Genomic DNA, 12,390 nt, shown 5'->3' with positions numbered 1-12,390 from the left:
TACATGTGCAACTACTTTTGTGGTTTGTTTAACAAAGGTCTCTGGGAACTCAGTATTTACTCAAAAGCAGCAGCGAAACGGCAAGACGTGTGTAAAGTTACTGCTTACAAGTAAAAAAAACAATCAACAGAATACTCTGTGCAGACAGAAAGCCCACAGAACTCCATGCATGATGTTTTTGTGAAACTCCACTGGGCCACTGCACATGCTTTTTAAGTATCATGGTCAGCAAATGAGGATGAGCCTCAACAGGAACCCCATCTGAGCACCTCAAGAATGAACTTTGTCGGATCAATACTGCTTGTGAAATTTGTGAAACAGTGTCTCAGACTTTGGCCCGTGTAGGCTTATAGTCATGCTGTGTAAATAATTGGTATTTGGTTTGTGCTTGAGGAGAACAACAAGCTGTATCTAATTTATTCACTTTTGATCCCGGCAAAAAGGAAATATTCAAAACAAGAAAAAAGGCATGAGGCAAGATTTAAGTGGGGGAAAGCCACATATGCAGGTTGTCTTTATTTGTGCTTTTGAAGACAATTAAATGACTTGCTTCTGGCAGCACTTAGAGATGCTCCCCTCTGTGTGTAACAACTGCAGAAACAGCTTTATGAAGAGAACTCAAAGTGAGAGTAATGAGCAAATCTAAACAGCAAAGCCCGAACAGCCAGCTACATCCCCATATCCCGCTCAACCTGCTTTGTGTTCTTGCAAGTATCAAAAATTGTACACTGAAGAAACAAATACGCAATTTTGTACTATTTTGGCTCACAAATGTGAGGTGCAGTATATCAAAACAAACATTTTAAATAATCCTGTTTGGCTGCAGATTTTCCTGCATGCTGAAAAGAGTCAGTAAGTGTGTGCGTACAAGTATCTGTGGCTGGACAAACGCAGAACTATCTGTGAAATACATTTAGAGCGCCTTTCTCCTCTCTGTCTGACATTATAATTACCATTCAAACTAGCCAGGCTAATTACCACCCTGTTAAGAAAAATAATCAGGTTTGTACACAAATCAAGACTAGCCACAGCTGCCACGGCCTGAAAACCAAAAAAAACAATCAAGTCTGCTGGGCATGGCTATTATGGTTTCCATTTAATCAAAACTTGCATTAAGATTTATAGTGATCAATTATTCTATCATTAATTTTTCCAACAATTATTTTATAAACCCCAAAGTTATTCATTACATTCTGTCAATCAAGGTTTTTGTTGAAACTGTCTTGAATGCTAACCCCTATTCCCACATGGGCACTAATGTGATTCATTAATTAGAAGTAATTAATATGGCTTGTTTACAAAATATGTTTTACTGTCCCCTACAATTTCTAGCTCATTAGTGACACTGAATGGAAATTAGATGTAAAAAAAGGACTTTCTGTGTAGCCTGGAGACAGACAGTTTAACACAGAAGTTTTAGAATCAAAATAATCATTTAGAGGGTAGCTGGTGGCTCTCCCACAACAAGGATTTGTTTATGTTAGAGGGAATAAAAATGACATTAACTCCCTGCAATTGTTTTACCTATCTATTAAAATTTGAAAATAAGTTTAAGTCATCTTTCAAAAAAAACAAAAACAGAAACAAACAGAAGATGGATTTGTGCATATCTCTTTAAATGATCTGTTACACTGCAATGTTAAAAACAATAGAGATAAAACTTAAGCCAGCAATGCCTCTTTAACTGTAAGACAGCAACGTGGGAGAGGGGTTTATGAAATATGAATAAAATGACTCCAAAAAAGCTTCACTATTTGCCCCTTAAAATATCTGTTCTGACAAGTTATTGGTTACCAGAGAAAAAAAACATCATGATCATCATGCAAAAGATGAAAAAAAATATGTCCTGCCTGTGGAGCAACCTTGGCAGCCTTTTTTTTTTTCCTTAAATTTTTTTGTCTATGCCCTTTGCCAGCCAGCAGCCATTTCCTTTCCTTTACTCATCTGCCCCATATCTGCTTTATTGTGATGCTAAACAGTGAGTTTTGACATTCAGGAGGGCCCTGCCAAAGGACAGGCCAGTGGATGCAGTAGAGAAGAGAAGGCCTTAATGGGTTCAACTGGAATGGAAAGCATCTGCCAGTCTCCACAGGCTGGAGGACGAGAAAATGTCAAGTATGGTTATTACAGAGCAGGCAGCGGTTCCAGGAATTTTCACCTGAATGAAAAAACAGTCTTGGACAATAACATGAGCCAGCTACATCTCAGCACATTAACCCCATCTTCCTGAGCCAGTGAATGGACACACTCACTTCCAGACACAATGAGTAGAAGTACACATGTGCACAAACATGCATTAACACACATTCAGTAAATGAATGAGTGTTGCAATGTGCAAAAAAGTCTCCTGCACTGCTGTGTGCTCTTAGTGTAGCATGTATGCAAACCTCTAATTCAGTATTTTCTGGAGCCCTCTTGGTGAACATTCCCTCCAAAAACACTCAGGTTTATCTTACAGCAGCCATCCCTACAAACTCAGGGTAAAAGAAAACATGTATGAAGAGAAAGTGAATCTGCCAAAAGTCCCACAGTGTGAGTTTCTTCACTTGAGCTTATTTGCTAATTTGTACCCCAGAGTATGCTAATCAAAGCTAGCACCAGACAAATGAAGCTCTTCAGCCCAGAGACCAGAGACACACAGACAGCCCTGTGGCTCAAGGCTAAGTGTCTTCAAGGAGATGTGTGTGATAAAGTAGATTCATTTGACTCTAAACAGCCTAACATGCAAATAGGAGCGTGAGGGTTTGGGCATGACGGAGTGACAGAAAAGTAGACCAGCACAGCCAAAATCCCATTGTCTAAGGGGAATCCAGCATCAAACAGACCCTGCTGCCTGAGGGCTGGCCTTTCCTGCTCTGTCAGCTTGGAAACGTGTGTCGCTGCACTTAGAGCTTCTGGATCAGCGGGGAGACAGAAAAGGAGGTGGAGTGGCAGCATGACAGCCACAGAGAGAGACAGAAGGATGAGGCAGTTTGGATGAATGTGATCATTTTATCACTGCAGACTAGAGCAGCCCCGGGAATCATCAACAACAGGAGCTTTGGTGTCCATTCCTGCTTCTGTATGAGGATGGTGCACTAGAGAATGATACCTGGATATGGGGCTGTTTGCAGATTGGTTATAGCGGGGAGGTGAGCAGAATTTGAAACCACATATTATCCTGTTTTATCACTCCCACTAACCTCTCTGCTTTACCTCTGAGTCAAGACTGCTCGCAGCAACACGTGCAAACAGAAATGCTGCCCCCCCTGCAGAGGCCTACTGTGTGACAAATGTTAACCTTGAATCCAACTGACAGTCTGATAAGACGATAAATATGCAAAGAAATAACACAAATATGTGGCAAGATTAAGACAGAGTTGTGAGATAGTGCTCTATCATCACTTAACTGAAGGTATTACTACAAAAACAGAAGTCAATCAGCACCCTTTGGAGAGGGCATGGAAACAAAGAGCAGATAGTACTCATTTCCCTCCCATAACAACAGAAGTTCATATAATCATCTACGGAGCCCTTCCCCTCCTGACGGCTGTGATACGGCTGCTGGCATTGGTAAATGTGGGAGGACCAGGAATGTGTGTGGCTGGGCGATAAGGCTGCTGTAAAATTTAATTAGCACAAAGCCATGGTGAAAATGACTTCATTTCTCACTGCATTATTAACCAGAGTACTATGTAAGAGCCGAGTCTCAATCAATGTACATAACAGATCGGGGAGAGGGAGGGATGGAGAAGGAGAGTGACAGAGACAGAGAGACTGCTAAAATGAAGAGACAATGATGACGGTTTAGACATTTGGAAGAATAAAAGAGTATCTCACTTCTACCTTGATAAATCTTTGAACTCTCCTCTAGCTCTTCTGCTTCTATCCCCATAATGTGTGTATCATTTTAGGCAGGCAGAGGAGGCGGTGGTGTGAATGTGAAAAGGGGAAGAAAAGAAAAGAAAAGAATCTAAGAAGCTGGCTGAATAGCAATCCTACATTAGCAGCTTCACCTACTGTTTGGGGCCTGAGCTGGTGTGAATGGGCCGATTATGGTCCTTGGCTCAACATGCTGAACACCACTTTCTATTTCACGATCCACAGCCCTTATTACAGCCCAGCCTCCTCATAATCCAGCTAAAAGTGGATATCTGAAGAGTCTGATCGGCTTAAGACTTGGCCAAAATCACAGGATGTACAGCTGAGCTACATGAAGAAAAGTGCAGAGGTGTTCGTTATCATCTGTTTTCTATTTAGGACTGAGTGGGCACGGAGGAGCTGTCTGTGTGTCTGGGTGAGTATGTGTGTGTGTGTGTGTGTGTGTGTGTGTGTGTGTGTGTGTGTGTGTGTGTGTGTGTGTGTGTGTGTGTGTGTGTGTGTGTGTGTATGTGTGTGTGTGTGTGTGTGTGTGTGTGTGTGTGTGTGTGTGTGTGTGTGTGTGTGTGTGTGTGTGTCCACTCTGCTCTCAGCCATTACACTGACCTTTCCAATCAAGTCAAGTGTTTATACAGCACACCATTTCACTTTCTCATCGTCTTGCACTTTGGACTGGCCATGGATTACAGAGATTACACTTTTATGAATATTGGTATATTTTCAATAGGGGCTTTAAAGTGCCCTTTTAATAGAGGCCTGTATGAGCTTTATTAGTTTAACCCAATTCAGGATGTGTGTGCATTGTAATTTAACACATTTCTTTAGAAAAAAAAGGAAAATCTTGAGAAGTCTTTTGTAACAACACAAGTGGGAGCCATAAATTCTATTCTCATTTCATTTTCTATGTCTATGCCCTTGCAACTAAACAAGAACAACACAGCATCATTTGTACATTACAGGATATGGAAGATGATTTACTATTACATCCTTGGAAATAATTACTACCTGGCTACACATTAGTGCCCCGTTATACATGGACACTAGGGGTTGCCTCTGGCCAACAGGTAACAGCTTGTATCTAGAATTTTCTGTTTGACTCACCAGGCGAGTAGACTAAATCTGGCACAATTAATCATCGGCTAGTTTGAGAAGAACTGCTCAGTGGCCAACAGATCAGAGTGTATTGTACTGGGCAGCTTCCATGTGTGACTCAGTTTAACTATGAAAGCATGCTCCAGGGTGTTCTTGGAAAAAAAGGAGCATTGTTCCAGTAAAAAAACTTGAATAAAGGTTAGAAAAAAACCTCCCTTCATCGCTCTCTACATCACTCAATTACTATTCCACAAGTCTCGCTGAACAGGCCGGCCCTAATTACACCAGCCACTTTGTTAAGGTGCCCTCTTGCTCCATCTGTTCAATGCATTTGTGCCCAGGCTCAAACATGAACATGCACTCACATACACACACAGTGCAGCACCCCAGACAGCCACACAAAGGCAGGTCAAGGTACATTTTCCCATCTGGATGAGTCTTTGTCTGCAAGAAGAGTTAAACATCTAAACCACCAATCACTGAGTGACGAGAGAGCGACACTGTGACTCAGATGCCTGTCTACATAAATACAGAGAATGGTACATCTGTCTGGGTCCAACATGCACGAACCTGCGGTGACCTTTAACCTTCTTCCTGTGCAGGGTTTAAGCTGAGATTTTCTATGCATGTATGCATGAGTCTGAAAGTGGAGAGAATGAACATTCACTGTCCAGCAACAGAAGCTCTTTGGCAATAATCTGTCACTTTAATGAAAAACGTGCAGGCCGTACCTGATGGCTGGATGATATATGATGGGCAAATGCAGATAAATCAGCAACTTCTACACTTCCACTTTTGAAAAAATGACATGTGGCATTAATTCAAAAAGATCTTAAGAGGATCACATCTGTGCTCCTCTTCTAGTCTTGGGCCCACTCAAGTGATTTAATAACCCCTTCCCTTTGTTGCTTATGTCATGTCTGGGGGAAAGCAGGGAGGCAAGGGAGGAGATAAAGTCGAGGCAAAACAAAGTCAGAAAGTAGGCAGGAGAAGTTTGGAAGGATGTGGAGCTTTCTGCCATAATTGACATTGATATGAAGAGACAGAAATGTGGAAGAGGGATGAGAAGCACACACGCAATCTGCGGGATACAGTAGCCTCCAGAAAAATCCACATATCACAGTCTATAAGAGGCCCAATCAAAAAGGGTGAGCATCTAACAACACTTTCCACAAGAGTATCCCAGCCTCAGGAAGCTTCAGTGGCTGACTCTCAATACTTTTTTTTGTCTTACATGTAAGAAGACAGAAAAAGAAGAGATTGGTGGAAACAACCTTTTTTTTTCTTTTTGATATAACTTTTTCTGACTTTCATTTTAACTTCAAACTTTTCCTGTTTCATCTTAATGATCTTCCTCTGAAAAAAGTAGTGGGCTGCGTGTGTGTGTCTCTCAAAAAAATCCTCATTTCCTCCCCCCATTGACTTTTTTTTTTACTTAAAAGGCAGCACACAAAAGAGTCAGCAGAAACAGCACAGAACACCTCCCATGTCTAGAGGCTTTCTTTTAGCACCAAATACTAAAGGCTATGATGTGCAAGTAATTAAAATCTCCTCTTCCCATTTACGAAAAGGGGTTCAATGAATCTGTGAAGTGACCTTTACATCAATTTCAAACTGGTGTTCAGAGCTTTACCACACATGATAATTGTTAGGTCAGTTTCACTAAGGAATTCTAAGATGGAAACATCAGAATCTTTATGGATTATGTTCCTCATCGCTCTGTAACTGTTATCAATTATTCCAGGATTAGGACAATTATAGACGCATGAGCTTTCTCAAAATCTTGGTGGCTCTTTCTCATCTCAAAAGCCTAAGTGTAGCAATGTTTATCACTTCAACACATTGATTCACACTCTAATACATTAGGCGATGATAAGGGCTCGCAAAAACAGCCACAATGACCAGACAGCGCCCGGAGAAATGTTTTCAGACACATTTAAAAAGCAATGGATGCTTTATAAGATTCAATTTGCAGATTCAAGTCTCTTACACCTGTGTGGCTAACCACCATCGATCCATCATTCTGTGGAGCCCAATCCAATTTAGAGAGTCGAGGAGCCCCAGAGCCCCGCAGCCTTATCCTAACCCAGGCCACAGCCGCCACAAAGCCTGCTTACCTTCATCCCCTCAAGTCTGCGGGTGTGTCCGTGCACTTCTGTGTTTGAGCGCGAGTGTGTGCTGAGGGAGACTGCAGACCAAGCTAAACACCTTAGCTGCTGGCTCATGTTAAAGTGTGCTGAGCCAATTGAGGGGTGAGGGAAGTGGAGGAGGAGAGGCTGGGAAAAATGAAGAGAACCCAGGCCAGAGAGCTCACTCATAACAAACATTAAAACAAGAGAGGAGAGGAAGAATAGCAGCAGGGGGGGAGAAAAGAAAGGGAGAAACAATCTGCAGAAGACTGGAGTCGACAGCAAGGAATCTTTTAATCCTATTTTCTGTTGCATGGCAATCACTCCCTTCATGACTATGAAGCACTATAGCTGTAATTGAACTACTCCACAGTCTCATCGAAGTCTTGGGGAGCACAATCTATCAGCTACTTGATTTGTTTCTGTAGACAACAGACTGCTGCACTTCAGGATCCCCTGGTGCGAAAGCTTAATGGCACCATGCATTTTCAGATTGACCATTCAAATCTCTCCCTTTCACAAGCAATTACGATATCTTCTACCGCAGATGTTTCGGTTTTAATTCTCTTTGCTGCTCCAATGGAGTGCAGCAGCACCCTTGAGATCAATTATTAAAGGGTATTTAAAAGTGTGTGTAAAGGAGGTGGCATGGTGCTGTGAAAGTGAAAGCAGCTGTTTAAGTGTTCACATCGGAGACCAAACTTCATCACCTCCAAAATAAATAGAAAGCATCCTGTGGGTTCTTCATACTCCAGTGACTAAACCAGGGGAAATTCAAGCCTAGATCAACACAGATGAGAAGGAGGGGATACAAGAAACGGGTGGAAAGGGGTGAAGCAGGAGAGGTGGAGACTCCTTACCAATAACAGGCAATTATGTTTAGGGAGGGCCATCGTCAGGCCATGAGAGTATAGAAGAAGACAGCAGGGATATGGGATGGTAGGGAAATGAGGAGGAGTATTATTTAGGAGGCAGATGGTAGAGAGGGGGAAATTAAGATGAATGGGTACTGAGAGGGCTGAGCTGGTGCTGGGGCTGGGCAGAGAAAAGTAATTAGCTGTGTTTGCTCTGGGAGGCTGGCAGTGAGTATGATGCCTGCAGTGACAGGCTAAAGCCTTGAGCTGTATTAGTCAACAAAACCATATCTGAAGTAGCCAGCAGGGGGCAGCGGGGCCTGGAACCTTCCAGGAACTTGTTACCTGTACAACACGCCATGTGGTGTTTTCACAACATGGACACTGAGCAGCAGCTTCTTTCCATAGTGCAATTTTCTTTTTCTCTAATCCCTTGCTAATACAACACAGCTCTGGCTTTTCTTTCTTACACTTACTGACTCTCCCCTCTTGCTCACACACTCGTATATACACACACAAGCAGTTTCTCGAGTCCAACTCTCTTTGTCTCGCATTATTCCTAGGTTTCATCCTCACCAACTGGATCTGACTCTACTCCTCACACCATTTCTCTCCATTTCTTCTGTTACAGCCACCTCTATCCGTCTCTTTCCACCCACCCCGTATATCTCCCTCCCCCTCGTCCCTTTCCAATCTAATTTCAGATAAGTCATAGCAGAACAACAGAGCAAGGCCCTTTATCATTGCCATCAATGATGTGGGTGGATTGAGCGTGAATAATTTTATTCATGTGTGCCGGTGCCCAGCCCACTAGGATTCCAATTACAAGTAATAAGAGGTAATAGGGTTACAGTATAATATTTTAAGTGCCTTGGTGATGGTTGTTAAAAAAACCTTTGACAAGAAAAGAAAGCTGCTGTTTAACTCTGCAACAGCTTAAAGCACAACATGTGTTTACACTTAACATAACACAGAAGCACTGAAATTGGTAATTATTGACCCGTCAACTACAAAGAGTTCATGTGGTTTGACAAGTAACCCCTGACACGTTTACATATACTTACTCTGAATTCATTTTAATGATTAAACTAGGCTTGAAGAGCTGAAAGCAGAGCATGGCTTACATCCAATATTTTAACAGGCACATTTGATGCTACATATGCTTTACTGCAACTGAATATAGAATGTAGATGTGCAATGAGAAATTTAAGATAGAAGACCACAGGAGTATTCTGCCAAAGTCTGTCAGAGACATTCGACTTCTATCTGAAGCTCATTTTACATAAGATCTTAGAAATATACAAGATTCAAACTGCATTCAAAAGCCCAAGGTTGAACTCAAAATGCTGCAGTTACTGAGCAATTCAGTGACCCTATCATTCTGAGCTTACAGAAGCAGCTGAACACACGCCGCTTTCAAGGACCTAAACCCAGCATCTTTCAGAGTTTGCACATAGCACTGCCTCAAACTGTTTTGGCGTTGGCCTTTCACACGTTCAGAAGCCACACACAAGGTCATGACAAGACAAAGGTACTGGACTGAAAAGGTCACTGAACACACACAAAAGCAGGACGTTTTAACTGTCAAGGTAAATTTGCAGAACATGCTAGGCTGATTTCAAACAGCAGATCAAAGGCAGAGCTCGGCATGCTTCAGGCATTAACTTTGCAGTGTTTTCTTTCACGTTTGGCTTTACCATGGTTAACAGGCCTGAGGACTTGCCGATATGAACCTGGGCTGATCGTCTGCTGCTGGTTATCTGTAAGGAGGGTAGTAGACAAATAACATCCACACAAACAGTGCTTAGAGGGATCCCAGATATCCTAAGGAGGCATTTACACTGAAGACAGGCTGTGAAGGAAAGGTTAATTAACAAGAACACTTCACATCTGGGCATAGCTATCAACTGCCCCTCAAATTCAAAATGCAATCAATTCAGAAATACGCACAGATCCCTTTATGGATTTCAAACATTGGCTAGTACTTTCAAATTTTCAATCCCTGGAATGAAATCAAAGATTGCGAAAGAACAAAATAAGTGTGTATTTTCTTTTACTGAGATCCTAACATCAAACTGTTGTAGTAATGTTGTTGAGCGCAGGATACACAATCAGCAGGATTGTGCAGCTTGCAAATTAGTGTATTTTGCAAGTGACTAAGATTGACAGTTAATGTAGCCAAAGCATGAAAATCTTTGGATGATTTCAATTTACTCTGGGTTTAAGAAGGAAAAAAGGAAAATATGAAACCTCTTGACAGGCCAGGAAGATAACTCTTGGAAGGAGGGATTTTTGAACAACTGCTCTGAATCAGAACAGTGTTAAGAGGTTTTCCAGGTAATATGGGAACTACATATGTGCAACTTTGTTTCTCTATGTAAGTAAAAGGTATGAAACTCACCTCTGGGTCTTGGCGCTCTCTTTCTTCGGTCTCTGAATGCAGCTCCTGACTGTAGGGCTTCCAGCAAGCTATCCATCACACCTGTCTCGTCGTTCTCTGAAAAAACCCAGGAAAGAAAAGAATGAGGAGGTGTTGGAAGACGAAGGAGAAAGAAAAAGAGACAAAGTGTTGTATCTTTTAGTTCTCCGGCTTATCATGCAATTTGCAAAGATTTTGAACATACAAAAGCATGGGATTACAGAAACAAAAACATATTATATAAAAAGCCTTGAACCTGTGTGATATACAATAGGTTACAGCTCTATAGTAAACACATGATACATTGTATGCAGTACACTGTCAAATACTCAGACCTAGAAACATTGGGTTTTGCTGCACATTCTGCAGAAAATCTTTGACTCAAAATAAAAAGTCCTTGTGTGTAAAAATGAGGAAACTATCAGAATATATGGCAGAAGAGGAAAAGCTCTTCAGATATGACATGTAAATCATGGCCTAAAGTTGGTGCAACAGAATGCTTTGCCCTGACACCTGTGGCAGAATGATGGACCTAGCTGGTGATTTGCAGTGAAAACAGCCTCCAGTGGATGAAAGGGAAAAAAGATAGCAGGTATACGAGGATGTCAGGGAGAACACATACTGTCAATAAAAGTTCATCCGGTGGTTGTCATGCAAATGTCTGTGTGTGGGTGTTCTCTGTTCTCTTTTCAACACGGCCTCCGTTTTGGCAATATAATGCAGGAATGTGTCTTTGTAGAATGCAGATGTGAGGAAGCCACTAACCTCTGGTCACCTACAGAGGTTTAACTCAAAGACTGAAACATGAAAAGCTTACAACTACAATTGAGGTCTGAAAATAATGGACTCCTGGATTTCCTCCATATATTTTCTATCAGTCTCATTTTGTTTTCAACCTTTTAATCCTTTAAGACTTTTGTTTTGAGAGAAAAAGTAACACTTTAATGGGATGCCAAGTTGTACCTCTATCTCTTGGTGAGTGAAGTGGTCATAAAACCTACTACTGCTAGTTTGATCTTTATGATAATTCTTCAGTGGGATCCAAGGCCACTTCTCGACTATGAACACATTCTCGAACATGAAACTGCTTTCACTTCTTAATTTCTGCCCTTGATTTTCAAATTCTTCATTCAGTATGTTCAACATTTTAATCTCAAATACTTTTGAAGTTTTTCGGTCCATGTTGCAATAGAAACATCTGAAGTTGATTTAGCCAGTTTCTAAAAAGTGCCCAGCAAAGAACATGTTCACACTTGGCTTTTCAACATTTTGAAATATAACTTCATACAAAAATCTACTGATTTATTTACTAAAAACAATTCTGCTCTTGTATTAACACACCATACCACCAACTAAGCAACATGTATGTAACTGCTGTACATAACAAAGGATCATTCAAAGGTCAATACAGTTATATGCATTATGAGGACTGCTTGATTAATTGCACAGCTTTACAAATAGAATGTTGTCCTCATCATTAACACCTTGTTATGCACTGACGAAGGTATGTATGTTCTGTGGGCATGAGCTTAAGTACTTTCAGGATGCTAAACTTTATTGGCTTTGTATATACTACACTAAATTGAAGGTGTGACTGATTCAGTGAGGGGTTTACTGACCTTTACCTGCGTAACTTATCACTTCTTGGCGCCCAACAAGTACCCGAAGAACTAGGGATGGGAACCAAATTAGGTACCTTACAGGTGCCGATCAAATTCTCTCTGTAGTACCGGGTACCAATTCATGTAAAATCAAACGGTACCATGTTCAGGTACATCAGGCATCTTTCTGACTGTGAGGGAGTGGAGCAGTGGGCAATTTTCCATACTGGACATGGGTACAGTATTACAAGTTTATATATTGAGAAATAAATATTTTGAATTGAAAACTCTGGATTTTATTATTCAACAAATCAATATTTATTTCCACATAAACACACACAAAAGTAACAAAAATTGGTACTATTCAGTACCGATACCGATTGCCAGGTACAGGCATCAGTATGGTACCACCTAAAATGTGAAAGGCACCCATCCGT

The 12,390-nt window shown here is 41.3% G+C and overlaps 1 protein-coding gene across 1 annotated transcript in view; it reads right to left on the bottom strand.

Moving 5' to 3' along the window:
* The window catches only part of LOC141788242 (protein diaphanous homolog 3-like), a 176,637-nt gene that overhangs the window by 42,572 nt on the left and 121,675 nt on the right, over window positions 1-12,390 (bottom strand). Inside the window, exons 26-27 of the mRNA XM_074667124.1 lie at window positions 10,335-10,430; window positions 9,631-9,693 (exon numbers count right to left, since the gene is read on the bottom strand). Coding sequence (XP_074523225.1) covers window positions 9,631-9,693; window positions 10,335-10,430 — 159 coding nt within the window. The remainder of the gene's footprint in view (window positions 1-9,630; window positions 9,694-10,334; window positions 10,431-12,390) is intronic.

This window comes from Halichoeres trimaculatus, unplaced genomic scaffold (assembly GCF_033239565.1).
Source record: "Halichoeres trimaculatus isolate MK-OKI-2021-1 unplaced genomic scaffold, fHalTri1.1 fHalTri1_scaffold_3, whole genome shotgun sequence".
In the NCBI taxonomy this organism is placed as follows: Eukaryota; Metazoa; Chordata; class Actinopteri; order Labriformes; family Labridae; genus Halichoeres; species Halichoeres trimaculatus.
Note: the sequence above shows the minus strand (reverse complement) of the source record. Positions and strands in the feature narration are given on the sequence as shown.